This window comes from Hyperoodon ampullatus (assembly GCF_949752795.1).
Source record: "Hyperoodon ampullatus genome assembly, chromosome: 2".
NCBI lineage: Eukaryota > Metazoa > Chordata > Mammalia > Artiodactyla > Ziphiidae > Hyperoodon > Hyperoodon ampullatus.
In genome coordinates this window covers 21,557,198-21,577,914 of record NC_136915.1, presented here as the reverse complement: position 1 = coordinate 21,577,914, position 20,717 = coordinate 21,557,198, and the positions used below count along the sequence as shown (strand labels likewise).

Genomic DNA, 20,717 nt, shown 5'->3' with positions numbered 1-20,717 from the left:
CTGAGAAAGGGGCGGGGCATGAGTCCCAAACTCCAGAATTAAGACCAAGGGAGCTGCCTCCTGGTGATGCAGGTCCCCTTGCTGAGCAGATTCAGGGGCTGGTGGAGGCCAGTGCCACACATTTCCAAAGTGGAACGAAAGAGTTGATTCAGGCCCTGATGGAGGTCATTTGATTCTTCGATTTCTAGATATTAGCCACATGATATTTAATTCACTGAATAGAGCAGTGACTGTTAATTGCATCCCTGATGTTCATTCATCCTTCCAGAAGGAAGAGGAAAGGAAGGGAAATCAACATTTATGAGGGCCTTCTATGTGCCAATAACAGCAGCAGCCACAATTCACATTTTTAAGTAATTCCTTTGAGCGTTTCACTGGGCTAGGTGCTTTATGTGTGTTACCCCTACCTGGCTGGTACTATTACCATCCCCACTTTACGCTAAAGGAAACTGAGGCACAGGCTATACTGGAATGGCAGAACCTATCCAGGGTCTGGGCTCTTGACCTCCCTGCCACGCAGGTGGTGTCTTGGTAGAATCCTGCCTTGGGGTTGCCCCTCTCTGGCTCTGAGAAGTTGGAGGTGGCACCTGGTTCTGGTAGGAGGGGAGGAGACACCTGGGTGTGATGACAAAAGCCCCAGGCCTGCTTGGTAGTCTTGTGCCAGGGCTTGAAGTCTGGGGAAGTCCCAGTCTTCCAGTCCACCTCTGCACCCCATCCTACCCGCATCACCCTTTCCCAAGCACTGCTAGGCCAGAGACCTCCAAGAGCAGAGAAGAGAGCTGGATATCCAGCGGAGCAGGTGGACATCCAGCATTGGGACCCTGAGGCCAGGCTGCCTCCAGAAGCTTATGCAGAGGCAGTGGGAAGAAGTGAGGGGTGCCGCTCCCTGGACAGTGCTCCCTTCTGGGAAAAGTAGCCAGGGCAGAGGAAGTTTCAGGCCGCTCCCTGGTCCTGAGTGACTGTCCCCAAGGGCTGACTTCTTTCTTCTCAGGGAGTTCCTGACAGCTAGAGACTAGAAGTAGAATTATGAGCTCACCTTTGGCCTCCCTTGGCAAGACCCGGCGAGTGCCTCTGCATTCGGAGCCTGTGAATCCGGGGTAAGGAGCCGGCCTCATGGGATCTTTGTGTCCATGCCCCTGCCTCCTCCCAGCCCCTCCCGTGGACTGAGGAAAACGATAAGAAGTTATGTATCTCTCTCTGATCACCTTATCTTTCTCGAACCTTCTTCTGGGAGGCTCTCCACGTGTCTAAGCACACACTGGGCTGTGCCATTTAGTGAGGTGGCTCGGCATCCCTCTGTTTATTCACTGGTCCTGAATTAGTTCTTCAAACACTGATGGCCCACCTGTTCCAGGCCCGGCCACATGCTGGGCTCTCAGTGAAGAGAATCCTGTTTGTCCATCTATCAGTTTCATCTTTTCAAAGCATTTTTTACCTCTCTCCTTGCTCTTCTGAAGCCCACTTTGAGTCATTTGCATCATGGCCAAGGAAGTCCAGAGAGGTTAAGTGACAGGCCTGGGGTCCTGCAGCCATTTCAGAGCAGAGCTGGGGCTGGGCTCCTGGGCTTGGGGACTCTTGTAATCTTCTCTCCAAGGCTCTGCCCTTCAGCTCTTCACCATCCTTCTTTGTTGGGAGGAGTCGGACACCCTAAAGCCTGCCCCTTGGCTCATCCCTGGGCCGGGATGGGATTTGGGGGTGGATGTCCTCAGGAGACACCTTCTTTAGGATTGATGGGGGACCTGGTGCCAGAGCCTCCCCCGAAGGCAATCCAGGGGGTCCTGACTTGTCTGTCTTCCTTCTCCTTCCTGCCCCATTCCCAGGAGGCGAGGGATAAAAATTTACGGAAATGGTGAGTGTGGGCTCTGCCCTCGTGTCCTCCTCATGTCCTTGCGGTGGGCAGATGGAGAGAAAGAGCATGATGAACTCCCGTCAGCCAGAGTGGCTGGCCAGCTGCAGTGCTGTCTGCAGCTCTCGGATTTGGACACCCCACACCCTTAGTGGAGATGTCCTCACTAACATTTGAACCCCTCCACTCACTGTGGGGTGGGCCACGAGGGGGCAGACCCCAGCCCTCCTTCTCCGACAGCCACCTGCAGCCCGTTACAGCCTTTTCTCCCTGAAGCCCAGTCCTCATGTTGCTGCCCTGCCTCCGGCAGGCTCAGACCTTTGCATCCCAGCCCTCCTTTAGCCCCCACCGTGGTGCTGGCATTGGCCACCCAGGTCCACCCAGGGAGCCAGGTTGGGAGAACTCCAAGAAGAGGCCTGTTCTGGCTGGATCCTTGCTCTCCAGCATCCCAAGTTTTCCATCCTCATATGCTGGGGGGACAGAGAACAGGCTGCTTCATCTTGACCAGGGCCCAGGGGGCCCGTTTCGCATGGGCTTCAGCCCCAGAGCAGTGACCTGGGCATCCCTGTCTGCAGAAGATGAGGTGGACGTGCTGAATGACGCGCACGGCTCAGAAGAAAGGATCTCTGTTCCTTCCTGCTATGGTGGCATAAGTGCCCCTGTGAGTAGGCAAGGTGAGTGCAGAGGCCCAAAGGGGTCTGTGTCCCTGGCAGCAGGAGAGGCCCTGGGGAAAGGGAGGCCCTGAGAGGCATGGCACCTTCTCCCACCTGCTGGGTCTGAGGCAGCAGCTTCTACTCCTGGCTGACTGTGGCCCTGGGCCTGCACCCCAGACCTGTTCAGAGCCTGGCTTGGCGTAAAGCCACACAAAGGTCTGGCCGTTAGCTCAGGAGGTCTGGCAAAGCCCCAGGGCGGGGCTTCCCTGGTGGCGCAGTGGTTGGGAGTCGGCCTGCCGATGCAGGGGACGCGGGTTCGTGCCCCGGTCCGGGAGGATCCCACATGCCGTGGAGTGGCTGGGCCCGCGAGCCATGGCCGCTGAGCCTGTGCGACCGGAGCCTGTGCTCCGCAACGGGAGAGGTCACAGCAGTGAGGGGCCCGCGTACCGCAAAAAAACCCCAAAAAACAAAAAAACAAAACAAAACAAAAAAGCCCCAGGGTGGGCTGTGGCTGGCACCTCTGGAGTACACCTGGCTGGAATCCCCATCAGGAGTGATGTCAGTGGCTCTAGGATTCAGGGTCCAAGAGGAATGAAGGGCCTGAGGGTGAAGCTCAGCCTCCGGGCATCTGCTTCGTGCTTCCACAGGGCTCTGGGCAAGGCCCAAGTCCCCTAGACGGTCCCCCTAGCCTGACCCACACCATCCGCAAAGGGCTGTGGCAACACTGCAATTGTGGAGGTGCCCAAAGTAAGATGGGGCTCACTGGGGCAGCTTCCCAGAGGAGGTAGGACTGAGCAGTCCTGGGCACAGGGGACGCATGGGCCGGCAGGGTGAGCTGTGTGGTGCACTGGGCAGGGGCGGGGTCTGAGCTGGGGGTCTGGGGGAGCTGGGGATGAGGTGAGAGTTTTCCACTAGCTGTGATATCTTGGGTAAGCAGCTTCCTGTCTCTCTGTCTCCGTTTCTGTCTCTCGGTCTCTGATCCTCCACCGAATGCCCCCTCCGCTCTACAGGTAGGGAGGGGTTGAGGTGGAAAAGGAGACCGGAAGAGCCCGGCCCCACAGCCATTCGGTCCCAAAGCCAGGATCTCCATCACCTCAGGGGGGACACTTTCAACAGCAACCACGGCAACTGGCTGTTCCCCAGGTCCCTCTGGTCTCCCCCGCCACCACCCCTCAGCCCACGCTCAGCCAGGGGCTGCCCCTGCCAAGCTCACAGTCAAGGACTTGCCTGTCCTGTCTCACTTCTCTGCAGGGAAACATTCCACACAGCTCCCCGCTCCCTCTTCTCAGAACACCCCGGGCTCTTGGCCTCCATAACACGGCCTCCCTGCCGTCCTCCTGCCTCCTAGGCTCTTCCCTCTCGGATCTCTGCCAGCTCCAGCTTTTCCGTGTGATGTTCCTCCTGCCTGGGATCGCCTCTCTCTCTCCACTCTGCCTCAAACACATGCTGTCATCCGTGTGCTGACAGTTTCCAAATGTCTATATATCAGTTAAGAAGCTTTTGACTAAAGTCAACGAAAACCCTGATTCAACCAAGGAACATCAGGGGACTTTATTATCCCAGGGACCAAGAAGTCCTAGGGAGACAGCTCAAAGACATTGTCAGAAGTTCAGGTTTCTCCACCTATCCACTGAACCATCTTTGGGCCTGTCAGCTCCACATGGTCACGTGGTTACAGCTGCATTTCCGGCTTCACACAGAGAGAGACAACATCCAGGGGAAGAAGGGGGCCTGTTTCTTCCCATGTGTCTCTCTTGTTTTCTTTCACAAATGTTTTAATTTGAAAATTTGTCAGCAAACAGAAAAGTTGAAATAATAGTACAGCAGACACCCATACGTCCTCAGCCTAGGTTCAACAGTTAGTGACATCTTGCCATACTTGCTTTCTATCCATATACACATATGTTATGAACACAAGTGTATTTTTTGGATGAGCCATTTAGAAATCAGTTGCAGATATCATGACATTTCAGCTCTAATTACTTCCCTTTGCATCTTCTAGGAGTAAAAGGAAGTACATAACCACGATGCTGTGATCACACCTAAGAATATGAACAATCCAGTAACTCTCTAACATCCCAGTGTTCCAAAATATCTCTCATAGCTCCCCCCACCCCGATTTAGGTTCTAATTGAGGGTCATGCACTGCATTTGATTGTTATACTTCTTTAGAGCAGAATCCCTGCCTCTTTTAAAAAACGACACTTTTTGAAGAGTCCAGGCTACTTGTCCCGCAGGATGTCCCCCGTAGTGATTTGTCCGGTGCTGTTTAACTTGCTCCTCTATCCACCGTATTTCCTGTGAATTAGGGGTGAGATTAGAGGTGTGATTCAACTGAGAGTGAGCTTTTTTTTTTTTTTTAATATTTATTGGAGTATAGTTGCTTTAAGGGTGAACTTTTTGACAGTGTTTCAAGGTGATGTAACCCGTATGTTGTACCACTCCCTCATATATACATCTTCGGTGCATTACAGAATCTCTGTGCCTCAGTTTCCCAAAACAGTTCATTTCCTCAGAAAAGCTGACATATGAAAAGTGTGTAGAACTGTCCCCATTATCTCGGTGGCAGCTGTTGTTACCACCCTTATTTCCGCTGCTGGGGAGCCCGCACCCTCTCCCCTCCCCTGGACCCCCATACCTCAGCCTCAGCTCAAGGCCCGGGCTCTAGGACTTTGTCTGGTTGGCAGTCCCTGTGTACCACGACTCGGAGTTGATGGCCACCATGGCGAGGAAAGTGCAGGATCTGGAGCGGCAGGTGAAGGCCCAGGAGGATGAGATGCTCTCCAAGGTGGGGCCCCAGTGGGGAGAGGGCCAGGGTCTGGTCTGAGGGGTGGAAGGGCCTGGTCTGGGGAGGCCAGTGAAGCTACTATTGCAATAGGCCATGGTGGATGGGTTCTAGAACAATCTCCCTGACCAAACCGCCCAACTGGAGGGCCAGGTCTGGCCTGGGACTGACCTGGGTCCCTGTGACCTGAGCAGAGAGGCTAGGGGTCTTCTCCACATCTGAGCAAGGCCCGTAGACCTCAGATTGGGTGGCAGCAGTGGCTGCTGAGTGCTGGGCACTTGGGGGTGCCCACCCCCTGCCCCCACCTCAGTGGGACCACAAGGGCCATCTGAGCACCGGAGCAGTGCCAAAGCGGGGCAGGGGCTTTAAGCCGGGTCTTCCCATCTGGAAGGGGCTCCCTTGGGCTCTGGGAACCACCAGGTCTGCTCCCCTCCTGTCTCGTTGCTGCAGGATCGGAAGATACGGGCCTTGGAGGAGCTGGTGGAGACCCTCCAGGAGCACCAGGGTAAGAGGCCGTCTCTGTGGGCTGGTCAGCCCCCCTTTGTACCCCCTGGGCTGGCGACCTCTGGGTATCAGGGCTCCAAGAGCATCAGGCTGAGTCCTGTGGTGGAGTCTGGGCAATGGAGCCCAGAGAGGAGCTATGACACTCAGGGCGGTGCCCTTCTGTGTGGGACTGAGTCCCCCGAGCGCAGCCCTAGCCCAGCCCTGGGCACAGGGCCTGCCAGCCAAAGCCTGGAGGAAAGGCAGCCCCGTCAGGAGCCTCGCTCGGTGGGCTGGCGGCCTCCCGAGAGTCAGGGCGTCCCCTCTCAAGGTCAGGGCGAGAGGCCAAGAGGTGCTTCTCCGGGGATCCCTCGAATTCTCGTGAAGCAGCTTCTCCAGATGACCCTCAGGCCAAAGCTCTTGTCATGGCCAGAAGTGGCCTGGCAGCCTCCGTGTGGGGGGCTCTGACACCCCTCCCCGTCTTTTCCTGAAGGCACGGTGACCTCGCAGCGGCAGGAGGAGCTGGAGACCAGGTGCGCGCAGCTGCAGCGGCAGGTCGGGGAGATGGAGGTGAGGGAGGTGCCGGCCCAGGGCTGTCTGCCCCCAGGGACTGAGTCAGAGCCCACCTCTCTGGGGTCCCCTCACCGCACATCCCACACAGGGGCCCGGGGCACCCCCCACCCCATTTCAGGCTTGGGCTAGCCCCTCCCCCTTCCTCAGTGTCGTCTTGAGCTACTCTCCCCTCCAGCCACGGGGACCTGCCTCTGCTTCTTTGACCACATCAAGCTCTTTCCCACCTCAGGACCTTGGTCCGTGTTGTTCCTTCCACCTGAAATTTCTTTTTCTACCTCCCCCTGGCGAGTTTTCACTGATCCTCGGTCTTAAGTCAAGGCGGGAGCCCTTTCCCAGGGGGCCCCCTACACCTGTGACCAGGGCAGGTGCTCCACATCTCTCTTCTTCTGGGGACCGTGGGCTCCACGAGGGAAGGAGGGAGGGACCACTTTTCTCCTGTTCGTTGCTGCGCGCCCAGGACCTGGCAGGGGCATGGCCATGCGTGTTTACTGCATTGGTCATGGCCATTCCCTGCCTCTGGATGTGGCATCTCACTCACCCAGTGTCACCTTTCTTGCCCTCGTTCACACAGCAAGGCTTGAGCTGGAGGGACCCCAGGCTCAAGGGAGGGTCCTAGGCATGCATACATCCTCAGGGCCCCCCTCTGCCTCACCGGCCCCACCAGAAGCTCCTCCTGGGGTCTAGCCTCTCCCTCTCCACACTGAGTTGGTTTCCAAAGCCCCAACCTAATTTAAGACTACAGACGCAAACCCCCAAGCAGCAGCTGCAGCTGAGGGCCCTTCCCACCCAGGCCTGTTCATACCCGGGGCTGTGGGTAAACAGCTGCTCCCTGAGCGGCCTGCTAGGACTGCCGGCAGCCCGTGGGGCTTCTCTGAGCAGCGGCCACAGGAGTGAGGGCTGCCCCCTCAGGGCAGAGGGCATTGGGGCTCCCACATTCACGTTGTTCACACATTTATTGCTTCATTAATTTAGCAAACTCAGACAAAGTATCTCCTGTGCGCCTGGCACCCTGCCAGGCACTGGGATGCAGACAGGTCCCTGCCCTCATGGCGCTGGCAGTCTAGAGGGGACACACATAAACAAGTATACAGGAAGAGACACAAGTACGAAGTATGGTGAAATATTTAAAAGGGTAACACATTAGAGACTAGCTGGGACGTGGGCCACTCCCTGCCTTGGGAGGTGGGAGCAGGGAGGCATGACTGTTTGGGCCAAGTTCATTGTGAGATGCCTGTTGGACATCTAAGTGTAGATGGCTAGAAATTTGAAACGGAAAAAGAAGAACATATGTTACAAGATTTGAAGTCTGAAGTGTGCCCGCTGGGTTAGTCAGTGGACAGGTTGGTGCGGGGTGACACTGGGCAGGAGATCTAGAGGATGAGGAGGGGACCAGGAAAGGAGAATCCAGGCTGAAGAGATGAAAGCCTCCACCTCCCGCCATGTAGACTTGGCTTGTGGCTGGGAGTTGTGGGGAGCGAAAGGGAGGAGAAGAGACCACAGGGACCACATCCCAGGGGGGCGGGGCGGGGGCGGGAACAGAATCCTCAAGAATGGGAAACCATAGGAAGGTTTCAGGTAGAGGAGTGGGTGGGGGAACGCAGGTAGACGCGCAGTTTGAGTTGTCCAGGAGGGAGATGACCACGGCTTGAACTAGGGGAGAGGGAGCAGAGTGGATGGACTCAAGTCTGCCTTGGAGCCGGTGCCACAGGCCTTGTGGGCCCTGGAGGGCAGGGAGAGGATCGGGTCATGGATGAGGCCCAGGTGGAGGGGGTGCCATTGACTAAGCCCGCGAGGCTGAAGGGAAAGAGGTTTGGGAGTGGGGGCAGGGAGTCATGACTGTTTGGGCCAAGTTCATTTTGAGATGACTATTGGACATCTAAGTGTAGATGGCTAGAAATTTGAAACTGAAAAAGAAGAACATATGCTGCAAGAGATGAAGGCAGGGCTTCCCTGGTGGCGCAGTGGTTGAGAGTCCGCCTGCCGATGCAGGGGCCACGGGTTCGTGCCCCGGTCCGGGAAGATCCCACATGCCGCGGAGCGGCTGGGCCCGTGAGCCATGGCCGCTGAGCCTGCGCGTCCGGAGCCTGTGCTCCACAACAGGAGAGGCCACAACAGTGAGAGGCCCACGTGCCACAAAAAGAAAAAAAAAAAAAAAAGAGATGAAGGCAGAAGTGTGCCCGCTGGGTTAGGCAGCGGGCGGGTTGCTGATGGCTGCTTGTTAGCAGTTGCAGTCAGTTGTGGAGATGGAGGCTGGGCTGGAGTGGGTTGAGGGAAGGAGTGGAGGTGAGGAAGCAGCAACAGGAAGCATAGACAACTGTTTTCCTGTGGCAAAGGCGCTGGGCGGCCAGCCCTAGAGAGGCCACATGTGGGACATGTGGGTGGACATGTCCTCTCAGACCTGCAGAGCAGGTGTCCCTTCCTCTCCTCCCACTCAGGCCAGACCCACATGGCTCCCCGCTGCCATAATGGCTGACTTAAGCGAGTTCCTACTTGTGCCAGGCCCTGTGCTAAGGACATGACGTGAATTACCTTAGTGAGTCCTCACAAGGTTCATTTTACAAGGAGAAGCCTGAGGCTCTGGGAGGCGAGGTGGCTTCCCAAGGCCACAGCCAGGAAGTGGCCAAGACCCCCGGGCCCATCGCCCCATCCAGTCGGCTGGGAGCTGAGGCCTGAGGCTGGGGGCTCGGCTGATGCCGCCTTTTCCCCTGGAAGGGGCTGAGCTGACAGTGCCTCCTACATCTCCCTCTTCTCTCCCCACAGCGGTTCCTCGGTGACTACGGCCTGCAGTGGGTGGGCGAGCCCATGCATGAGGAGGACTCGGAGGATGGTGAGAGGGACTGGATGACAGCCAAGAAGTTCTGGAAGCCAGGTAGAGGCGGGGTCCACCCCGGCCCCTCCTGCAAAGGGAATTCCCCTACAGCTCCCGATGGCCCACAGCTGTCCAGAGGCCAGCTCATTCATGCCCCTCCTCCCAGCACAAGGTGCCCCAAGGCCTCCCACAGCTTGCCACTGACACAGGGGCAGGAGGGAAAGGCCTCAGCCTCCATCCCTGACCACCTAACCCTAGACTCTGCTTGCTTATCTTTCTAAGGCTCCAGGGACCCAGGGATACAAAACGTAACAAGACCTCATTTGTCTCAGGCACCATAGTTTACAAAATGTCACATATTCAAAAGCTGTGGCCTTTAGAAGCAATCCCCCTGCTTTGGAAGCTGGCCCTCAGGCCAAGGGCTTGGCCCCCTCTGTGGACTCCCTTTCCAGGTTCATTTGTAGCAAACTATTGAAATCTACCTGCATCTCTGGGCCTCCACCATGTTTTATTTTTAACTCAACTGCTAATATCCCGAGGGATGCACTCCAGAGATTTGGGGCCATAGCACTGGCTACTTCCTTTATATATATATATATATTTCTTTTTTTTTTCTTTTTTTTTTTTTGGCTGCATCGGGTCTTCGTTGCTGTGTGCGGGCTTTCTCTAGTTGCATTGCGGTGAGCGGGGGCTACTCTTTGATGTGGTGCGTGGGCTTCTGATTGTGGTGGCTTCTCTTGTTGCGGAGCACGGGCTCTGTGGCGGGTGGGCTTCAGTAGTTGCAGCTCGCGGGCTCAGTAGTTGTGGCTCGCAGATTCTAGAGCGCAGGCTCAGTAGTTGTGGCACATGGGCTTAGTTGCTCCGCGGCACGCGAGATCTTCCCAGACCAGGGATTGAACCCATGTCCTCTGCATTGGCAGGCAGATTCTTAACCACTGTGCCACCAGGGAAGTCCCAGAACTGGCCACTTCTGAAAGCTGGGTCCATTCTCTTCAAAGAATGGAGGTCGTTGCCTGGAAGGTAGTTCTCCAGGCTCTGTTGGTCACACCTGGGTCCTCACCGCCACCGCCTAGCCCAGGTGTGACTTGGGTACTCGAGTTCCGTTCTCTGAGCCTCCAGTTCCTCATCAGTAGATGGGTGTGTATTCTTTCCCATGGAGTTACTAGGAGTCAGTGGGTTGGACGCAGCACCTAGCACTGACCTCGCATGTCATCAGCCCCACAAGTGGGAGCTCTCATTGTCTTCCACGGTCAGAAGGCAGTGGCAGTCTCATGGGAACATGAGCTTGGCTCCCGGGGGACTGTTTGGAAGACAACTGTACTTTCTTAACTTCATAAGTTTCCTGCTGGGTAAAAACCCAGACTGAAAACATGAGAGTCCCACCTGCTGCACATTGGCTAGATACCCCTAAATCTCAGGGGAAAACCCCCTCACCCTTGTTTCAAAAACATCACTTCCCATTTGCACCATATTTGCCACTTTTAAAGCATTTTCACAAATAGACTTGGCATGGGCCAGGGGTTATTCCATTTTACAGATGGGGAAACTGAGGCACTTAAGCAGTCTGAAGACGGTTGAGTGAAGGGGGCAAGACTTAAGGCTGGGAGCCCACTGGGAGACGGTTACAGTCATCCAGGCCGAAGATGAGATGATGCCCAGCATAAGGGTGATACTGGTGGGGCTGGTGAGAGGGGCAGAGCGGAGGGGAATCCGTGGCCTTGGCGATTGCGCGAACGTTAGGAAGGGGGTGGGAGGAACCTGGGATGACCCTGGGGGTCACGGCTGTCGGGGAAGATGTCCCATTCGGGACACGGCAAAGCTGGGGAGCTGTATGGCACCCGGGCCATGCCAGGAGCTGAACCCTGGGCTGAGTGCTATGGGAAGTTCTCCCTGGGTGGGAGGCGAGACCCTGGTAGGCAACTGCCAGAAGCTGTAAGAATGCCCCTTCCTGGGGTCTAGGGCCAGAGGCCTGCCAGCACTATGGACACACACACGCACGCACGCACACACACACACACACACCCCACCCCTGTGTGGTGAGCTGGGTTCAGGCCTCATGTGGCCTTGCTGACTAGTTAGAGGGCAGACTTCCTTCTGGCCGGTGGGGGCCTCCCTGCTCCTTTGGGGAAGGGGTGAGACCAGACAGCTGGTTTCTGGACCTGGTTCTGTGGATTCTACTCTCTCCTCCCAAAAAGAGAGCAGCCCCCAACTGCTCTGTGTTGTTTGTTTTTGCTCACAGTACGGCTGTTCTAAAGCCACTTGTTCTAAAGCCTGGCTGCAAGCTCCTGATTTGTGTGTTTTTCTTCTTTTGCCTTTTGATTCTTCAACATGGAGGGGCCTCAGTTTAGCTCTTCTGACAGATGAACAACATGTTTTTCATTTCTAGCAGCTTTTCCTCCTGGGACTGTCCCCCCCACTTTCCTGGCTTTTTCCCTTCCTCTCCCTATGGCCTTGTCCCCACGTGCCAACCTGCTCCTGCCCCTACGGCCCTTGGGTCCATGAAGCCAGACTCTGGCTGACCCTGATGCTCTGGCTTGTTTCTCTGGATCTCCCTCTGTTGCTACCACTCCCCACAGGCCCTGGGGCAGCAGGCCAGTGGATTGGTGAGCCGGGGCATCTGTATTAGGCAGACTGGGGCTGCTTCAAACATTCTAGAGCCTGGGACTCTTAGGGAGGAGGGTCAGTTGGGCCCATGAAGGGGCTCAGGGGAGAGGAAGCCTTGCAAGGGCTTGGCCTCAGGCCCGATCATTCACCCCTTCCCACCAGTATGTTGAGTAGCAAACAGGATGCCTGTGCCAGGTGCTTCAGGGTATGCGGAGACATGAAAGGGACAGTTCCGGCTCTGGTCCTACCACCTTTGGGTCAGGTGTTGAGCCTCAGGGCTGAGAGCTCCAGCCAACTGTGAGCTCCCGCCCTCCTCCCCACCTTCGCCTCTGAGCTCCTTACCCACCCCCACCCCTCATCAAGTCCCTGCCCTCTCTCTACATCTCCCCCTCCCCCTCCCAGCACCCACCTCCCCAACCCTTTTCCCCAAGCCCAGGCTCCGGCATCTGTGTGGGAGCCTCTTCCCTCCCCTGCTCAGGAAGCCAGCCTGACTCCTCCATGGGCTGTCCCTGGGCTGCCCTTGGGCCCCTGGAACTGGCCTGACCTAGACCCCAGGCAGGCTGGACTCCTCCCACCCGCCCTCCCACTATCTCGGGCCTGTGCTGTGTCCCCCAAGTGCCCTGCCCCCTTTTCTCCCCTCCTGGGAAGCTCAGCTCAAACCCCACCTGCTCTAGCACATGTGCGTGGAGTGCCTGCTCGGCGCCAGGCACTGTGCCGCCCTGCAGCTGCCCCGGGAGCGTGGTTAGGGGCTCTGCGCTGCAGTGAAAGCCTTAAAGGCTCTGGCTGAAGAGGGGGGCCTGGGTCAGATCGTACCCTGTGTGGGGAACCTGCCTCACCTCTGAGTCCACATCCTCCTCTGTGAAGTGAGGAGATGGTACGATTGACCCCTAGGCCCTGAACTGAGAGCACTGAATACCCCAGCGTGGAGCACGTGGAGCCTCTCTCAGGCTGACACGCGGTTGGTGAATGATGCCCATGACCATTTACTCCCCCGCCCCTGCTGTGCTCCAGAGGGCCCGCACAGGGCTAGGCCCGAAGGCCAGGGCACGTGCACATGCAGGTGATTGGCAGGCATTGCCTGGGTGCCCTTGGCCTGGATGGTCAGAGCCCACTGGGACGATCCTCTGTACAGGATGAGGTGGGGACAAGCAGCGTGATGATCAAAGCAAGAGCCAGAGAAGTCGGCTCCTGCCGAGTCACAGGCTGGCTGTGGCCCTGGCGGTGCCCAGACTCTCGGAGCCCGTTTCCCGCCGGCTCCTCTGAAGAGCAGAGTGAATGTAGGTGAAGTCCCCAGAGCAGGGCCTGGCGTGCAGGTGTGTGGAAATAGTGGGTCTGTTTCCTTTCACAGCCTTCGCCTGCGGTGCTGAGACGGGCCTGCTGAGGCGCGTCGGGCACTGCCGAGATTTCACGGCAGCAGGTTGTCCTCCCAGTGAGGGTGCGAGGGGCCAGCCCAGGGCAGGCTCACCACTCACCTGTGCTAGGGGCAGGGTCTGGCCCTCCTCTGGGCCCTGCAGCCCCACGGTGGCACTTAACACATGCCACTGTCACTCTTTGTCACCCTGTCTCCTTCATTCAAGTATGAGCCTGAGGAGGGCAGGACTCCGGGCATGGGCGTGGCCATGCTGCTCAGGGCCTGGCAGGGCACGGGCGCTGCGGACATACTTGCTGGATGGCGGGGTAGTGGGGTGGAGGGACGGATCCAGTGCTTCTTGAGCACCCACTCTGGGCCAGGCCCAGGGCTGGATGCTCTTGCCTGTGTTCAAGGAGTGACCGGTGTAGCTGGAAAGACCAATAAGCAAACAAAATGACACCAGCCTGTGATGAGGGTCAGGAGTGGGCCCAAGGGCTCCAGAAACCCAGGAGGAACAGAGGCCCAGGCTCAGGGGCAGGGGCTCCGGGCAAGGCTTCTTCAAGGAGGTGGTGAGAGAGCACCTGAGCCCTGTGATGATCAAGAGGGTAGGGTGTTAGTGACAACAACAGCTCTGTCTGCCAGGCACTTCCTGTGAGCCTCACAGCAACCCTGTAAAGTGGGGCTGTTATTGTCTTCATTTTATAGAAGAGGAAGCTGAGGCCCAGAGATGTTGGCCCATGTGCCCGGGGTCACACAGCTTGGAAGTGGTAGCCCGGGCTGTATGGCTTCAGAGTGAGTGGGGGAGCTTGTTGAGGGCAGGCTGGGGAGCCAGGGCTCTGAGGGTCTTGGGAGTTGGGCCAAGGAGCTTGGACTTGATCTCCATGCCTCTTCACTCCCCTTTTAAATAAAACCATGGGCTCTCAAAAGTTGGATGAGGCCTCAGAGGTGATCTCCCTGCACTGTACCCCTCCTTGGAAAGGAACCCCAGTGAGCAGTATCTGAAGAACCAACACTGGGAGGCAGCCTGCGTGGTCACTGAGGACAGAGGCTTAGAGTCACCTGGGCCCTGCAAGCTGCGTGACCCAGGGCATGTCACCTTACAAGGCCCAATTTCCTCATCTGTAAAATGGGAGAAGGAAGACCTGCCTCTTGGTGCTTGGCACATAGTAAATGCTGAGTCATCATCACAGTCAGTTCACCCCTGGATCTTGCGGGCAGGATGAAGATTTCTATTATCTACCCAGTCCCTGGAAAAGAAAGCTGCGGCTCAGAGAGGAAATGCCTCACTTGACCTCTGACCTGCCTCATCCCATGTGATGTGGCTGCACGGGGCCAGGCTTCTGTTGAGCACTCCCGGCTGTGAGGTGGCAATGCCAGGCTCTTCCTGCCTTATTCTCTTAGCCCTGGTTTGTCCAGAGCAGTGGTTCCTTCTCCCGGGCCCCTTGTCTCACCTCCATTCTGTCGCATCTGATACCTGCCAGCCCCACCCTGCTTTCACTTCTCCACCCCCGAGCCCTGGCTGAGGGCCTTCGGGGCTGATTTTCTCGGCCAACTTTTCTTTTCTCTTTCATTGCTTCTTGGCATCCTCCCTGGGTTTCCACCTGCCCCTTCCCCTGTCGACGCCTCAGCTCCCTGAAAAAGCCCAGGCCCCAGGAGGCAGCTGGATTAGCAGTCCGCGCGCACATCTGAGTCGTCCTATTGGCTGTGCTATGTGGCCTGCCTTGGCCAAGTCATGTGACTTTCTAGGCCTCACTTTCCCATCTGTAAGAATATAGGGATGGGGGCAGGTGTTGAAAGTGATGAGCTTTTCTGTTGTTATTTTTAGGTTTACCTAGGTGTTCTGAAAGTACTTAGTTAGTTGTTAAAGGAAAATAGTGTCTGGATATTGTTCTGGCTCATACCAGGGATATCCAGGAAGTTCTGTGAGTTTTTCTTGGGACTCTCAGGGACTCCAGGGGACCCCAGGAAGAGCGGGGCGCAGGTGCAGCCCCTGCAGCAGTAGGAGATGTAGGGGAGAAGGGAAGGCCAGCTGGGGCCTACCGTTTCAGCAGCCACAAAGGCAACAGGAAACAGGGCCGCCCACACCTGTACTTCCCCGGTACAGCCAATGCACCACTGTGGGGAAAGGAATTGGGTCCCCAGAGTCCTGACCCACATCCTGCCTCAGCCTGGCTGTCCTGGTGAAAAACAGCTTCCAAGAAGGCCCAGAAAGTCACCAGTGTTTTATAGGGTTACACCCTAGTAGATGACTTAGTTCGGGGCCAGATCCCTTCAGGACTGAGAACAAGCTCCTGGCCTGTCCCCCAGCAGCATCCCACCTGCCCTGTATCCGTTCTGCTCTGGCGTCTGTCTCGGCTTCCTCATCACCCCACCTGCACCCCGTGAACCTTATAAATAGCTCTATGGACAACACATTTTTCAGAAGAGGAGGCCAAATACATGTGCAGCCCAAGGTCTCCCATGTCTGTTCTGTCCAGCAGGTGTCCTGACCCTCACCTCTCTCTCCTGATGGTGCAGATGGGTGGGAAAAACAGACTCCAGAGTCGATCCCCTCTTCTAACTTGCCAAGTGGCCTGAGGCAAATCATTTTTCATCTCTGTGGGCCTGTTTCCTCAGGTGTAAAATGGAGATAAATAACCCCTGCTGCGTGGCCTCTGGGTTGGCCTGAGGTCCATTTGTGCACGGTAGAGCTGGTAACAATAACTAACACAGATAGATACTTGTTGGAATTCTTACGTGGTCATCTTGGACCCTCACAGCCATCCTGGTCCTATCATGATCCCCTTCTAGAAGAGAATGCTGTGGTGCAGAGTGTTAAATGACTTGACCAAGGTCACACAGGTAGAAGTGGAGGAGCTGGAATTTGAGCCCAGACAGCTGGGAACTCTGCACTGTGCCTTTCAGCTGCTCACCCAGCGCCTGGCACATCTGATCTGGGATCTGATCCCGCTCCAGCCACTTACTGTGTGTCCCCCTAGGCCAGCCATTAACCTCTAACCCTTAGTTTCCTAATATGGAAAATGGGGATGTTTATAGTCCCTACAGCATAGGGTTGGTATGAAGAAAGAATGGGATAATAGATGTTAAACCCCTAGCACAAAGTAAATGCTCACTAAAAGACAGCTATTATTATTATCTAGTGTTAGCTGCCCTTCCTCCTCCCCAGGTGGTCACTTAAAGAGATGCTAAGGCCCCTGCCCAGCATGGGAGGGGGCTGTGGAAGCCAGGGATCTGGAGCACACAGCAGCCATGAAGAGAGGCTCATGGGTGTCAATCCTCTTTGCCAGGAGACTCACTGGTACCCCCCGAGGTGGACTTTGACAGGCTGCTGGCTAGCCTGAAGGATCTCAGTGAGCTGGCGGTAGACAGTGACACCCAGCTGACACCAGTGCCCAGCAGAGCGCCACACTGTGTCCTTGAGCCCATCCCACTGAAGCTCTACCGGAATGGCATCGTCATGTTCGATGGCCCCTTCCGGCCCTTCCATGATCCCTCCACACAGGTAGGAGTGACGGGGAGGGGAGACAGGCCTGTGCACCCTCAAGCCACTGTGGTGGCCCACCCCCTGCTCACCATTAGTTGGAGATGATGGGCCCAGCTCACCCCCAGCACCCAGGCTCATGCAGAGCCTCCAGAACCGCCCCCCCGCCAACCATGTCCTGGGACTCTGTTTCCAGAGTCTGATCCAGAGAGTAATCGGCCCCATGATTCCGGGGCCCAGAGCCTGCCATCTAGACAGGAAGCAGGGTGTAGGGCACCGCACAGGTCCAGCCAGGCCTCACCCTACCTCTCCCCCTGCAGCGCTGCCTCCGAGACATATTGGATGGCTTCTTCCCGTCAGAGCTCCAGCGGCTGTACCCTGACGGGGTCCCCTTTAAGGTGATGGGCTCTCCTCAAACCACTCACTCCCAGTGTGGGGATTTTGGAGGGGGTGGGAATGCTTCCTCGGGCATCACCTAGGGACACTGCCCCACCTCAGAGACCCCAGTCTGATGACCTCCAGAAGGAGGGTGAGCCTGAAACAGGGCTGGGAAGGGAGCGGGGAGGCTGCCGTGGCCATACTTGCTGCATCAGCAGTGGGGAAGGCATGTAGCTGAACAGCAGGCAGCGCCCCCTTCTGGCATCCTGAAAGCAAAGCCCTCAGCTGCGTGGGATCACTGCCCCTCCTCCCCAGCATTCAGGACACCTGGACAGCCTGGGGAACGTGAGGAGTCCACGCAAAAGTGTCCTGGCTCCCCCCAGAGGCTCCTGGAGCCTCCTGGTTGGGGTGGAAGGTAGTGCTGTTGGGGGGCAAACGCTGGGACTAAAGGACTTGAGATGGAGCCAGCCCCCTGCTGTGGGGGCAGTCGGCAGTGAGATGAGGGTGCTGTGATGGGAGCACATGAGGCCGTGTCCCAGAGGGTGGTGCGTTAGTTCCACAGTGAGGGCGTGTGAGGGAGTGTGTGCCACCATGGCTTGGAAAATAGCATAAGTCACGACCAGGGGTGTTTGAGGTAGTTCATGCCAAGCAGGACTTTGCCCTCTCCTAACATCCTCATCCCGCCCCTCCTGGTCTGCTCCCGAGAGGGACTCTGTGAGGAGGATGTCAGGACTGTGGCTCCAGCTGGAGTGATGAGGGGAGCTTGCAGGAAGAACAGGGCTCAGGTGGGTGGGAGCAGCATGAACTGCAGCTCTCCTGCTCTTTCCCAGGGCCTTAGTTTCCTCATCTGTAAAATGGGGATTGCATCAGACCATCCCTTGGGCCTATTCCTGGGGCCTCTGTTTGGGCAAGTAGGGGTGGGCATGGAGCCCAGGGCTGAAGAGCTGTGTCAGCCGCTGTTTCCCTTCCTTCTTGCCAGGTGAGTGACCGGCGCAATCAGGTCTACCCAGAGAATGGGCTGGACCTGTTCCCAGGAGAGGGCCGAGTGGTAGGCTGGCAGAGGATTCGAAAGCCCTTGGACAGGATGGAGCACCCAGGTGAGCTCGGCCCTGAGGCTGAGCCAGGGGGTGGGGGCACTGTGCAGGACAAGCTCCAGGTAGCCTCCTCCACCATCACACACAGTCTGTGCCCTGGCCAAGGCTCCCAATGCCCTCTCTGCAGGCTCCAGGATGACCGCCGAGAAGTTTCTGAACAGGCTGCCCAAATTTGTGATCCGACAAGGCGAGGTGATTGACATTCGAGGCCCCATCCGGGACACCCTGAAGGTGAGGCCAGCCCTGGCTCCCCCAGCCTTATTGGCGGTGGGGCGGTGGGGTGGGGTGGGCTTTACCATCAACCCTGGCCCAGCCTACCGGAGCAGCGGCTTACCTAGAGGCTCAGGCTTGAGGGCCCCTGAGGATGGCCTGGATGGAGAGATGAGTTCCTCAGAGCTGTTCCCTTGTCTCCTGGAAACGATGGAGCTGGTGAGCTCTCAGGACTGTCTCCTGGTCTCTCTGAGTTGGGACCAGGGAGCAGCTGGCCAACGCAGGAGTGTGGCTGTAAGAGTGGGAAAGTCAGGGGAGTCTAGGTTGGGGGTGAGCCCAAGTTCAGGCCACCCTCTTGAGGTCCAGACCAAAATACACCTTCCTGGCCTTCACAGGACTCATCATCCTCTCTCCTCACTCAGTATCCTGCTACCCCTCCCTCGTCTCCACCTGTGAAAGATACCAAACCCCTTTCCCAGGACTCTGCCTTCACCACACATGGCCAAGTCCTGTCAGATCTGTCTATCCCCAGAACCGCTCCCGAATCCATCTCTTCTCTCCATTCCCGCCGCCCGCCATCCTAGCCTAGGCTCCAGAGTGTCTCCCAGACAACTGCAGTGGCCCCTCACTGGCCTCCCACCTCCACTCCCGCCCTGCCAGCCATCCTCCCCCAGCAGCCTCTGTGCTCTTTTAAAAATGCAAATTGGATCTTGGCTCTTCCCTGTTGAAACCCTCCAGTGGTTCTTAGGTAAGGCCTGTCATTCCTTTCTGGTCCTCTTCCCACCTCTAACCTTTTCTTTCTTCCAGTCCAACCTGATTCCCAGCGTCAGCCACATGAATGCTGACACTTTCTCAAATATATCACCTCTTCTCAGAAGTCTTCCCTGACCTATGCTCTCTGGGATATCCTTGCCCCCCATTCCATTTCTAAGGACTCCTCTTCATCCTTCAGTCACAGCTCAGGTGTCATTTCCCCAGGGAAGCCTTCCCTGACCCATGCTAGGTTAGGGACCCAGCCTGGTCACTGTGTGGGGTTCTGTCTTCCCCACTAGAATGAGGGAAGGGAATGATGGGGCTACCTTCCAAAGCTTCCCTTCTGTTTCCTCTCCTTGGGCCCCCGTTTACACAGAATACTCCCTCCCCCTTTGGCTCACTGGTCTCATCCCTCCCTGGTCAGGAGAAGTCCCCTGTAGGGGTTGGGGGGAGAGTGTGACTGGCAGGGCCCAGGGCTCTGTCTACTCCATCGATGCCTTCCAGAACTGCTGCCCATTGCGTGTCCAGATCCAGGAGATTGTGGTGGAGACGCCTGCCTTGGCTGCTGAGCGTGAGAGGTGAGGGCAGAGTGGAGAGGTGAGGACCCTGGGACTGGGCTACCAGCGGGTATTGACGGCCTTTGGGTCCGCAGGAGCCAGGAGTCTCCGGGGTCACCCGCGCCCGCGCTCTCCACGCTGCGCATCAAGTCTGAGAATGGCGAGCAGGCCTTGCTGCTGATGATGCGGCCGGAGGACACAGTCGGTGATGTGCGCACCCTGCTTGCACAGGCCAGGTGGGCGCGGGGCTCAGCTGGCGGCCGCAGCGGGGCTCTGGCCCCACGACCCGGCCTGATTCGTTCTTCCCTGTCCCCAGGGCCATGGAGGCCACTACCTTCGAGATCTTCAGTACGTTCCCGCCCACAGTCTACCACAATGACGCTCTCACGCTGCAGGCCGCGGGCCTAGTGCCCAACGCCACGCTGCTGCTTCGGGTACGCCGGGCTCCGCCGCCCGCCCCCGGCCCCGAATAAAGCGCCCATCCCGACGACACCGGCTGCTCTGCGAGGCTCTCCTGGCAGGGCAGCCCAGCAGCACTAGCTCCGCCGAGGAGGGGGCGGCGCTGAGCTGCCCCTCTGTAACTCGAGCCCCAGCTGGCAGGCCTGGCCGCTGGGTCTTTGTCCTCTAGGTTCCTCTTTCTGCCCAGAAGGGCTAAGCTGCTCCAGGGGAGAGAGGGCACGCCCCAGCCCAGCGCCTCATGTGCCAGTGTGCGGATCCCTGTGCACAGACACGTGCAGAGCCACAAGCACATGGGGACTTTTAACACTATGCACCAAAGCCACTGCCCCAACGCTGGCAGAACTGAATCTGGGCACCCACTTCCATGACACACCCACACCTAGCCGAGCTGTTGGGACACAGGCCACGAGGCACAGCCGCGTTACTGACTGGCATGCAAACGTGCAGTATACACCAAGGCAATGGACACCATCACGTGCATGTGCACTGGAGGGTGACCCACCCACATGCTCTAGAAACCGTTGGTCCACACAGGTATGTGTGTGCTGGACATATATCCAAACACACAGTGAGTCGCACACAGAGGTGCCACACAGGAGCACAGCCTCAGCACAATAACATCTACCAGACTTGCTCAGAACAGGGACCCAGGATGTCCGGGCCACACCAAACAAACAGACACGA

At 57.3% G+C, this 20,717-nt stretch overlaps 1 protein-coding gene across 1 annotated transcript; it reads left to right on the top strand.

The window, feature by feature from the left end:
• Nucleotides 1–1,026: 1,026 nt before the first annotated feature.
• On the top strand, nucleotides 1,027–20,047 carry UBXN11 (UBX domain protein 11; the record flags this gene model as incomplete). The annotated part of the gene is made up of 14 exons (XM_079720264.1): nucleotides 1,027–1,097; nucleotides 1,821–1,849; nucleotides 2,422–2,520; nucleotides 5,187–5,287; nucleotides 5,735–5,789; nucleotides 6,258–6,334; nucleotides 9,098–9,206; nucleotides 16,389–16,603; nucleotides 16,903–16,980; nucleotides 17,940–18,057; nucleotides 18,182–18,285; nucleotides 19,522–19,595; nucleotides 19,670–19,810; nucleotides 19,891–20,047. 14 exons carry the CDS (start codon nucleotides 1,027–1,029, stop codon nucleotides 20,045–20,047), a joined length of 1,428 nt encoding a protein of 475 aa, XP_079576390.1.
• Between the last annotated feature and the right edge of the window lie 670 nt (nucleotides 20,048–20,717).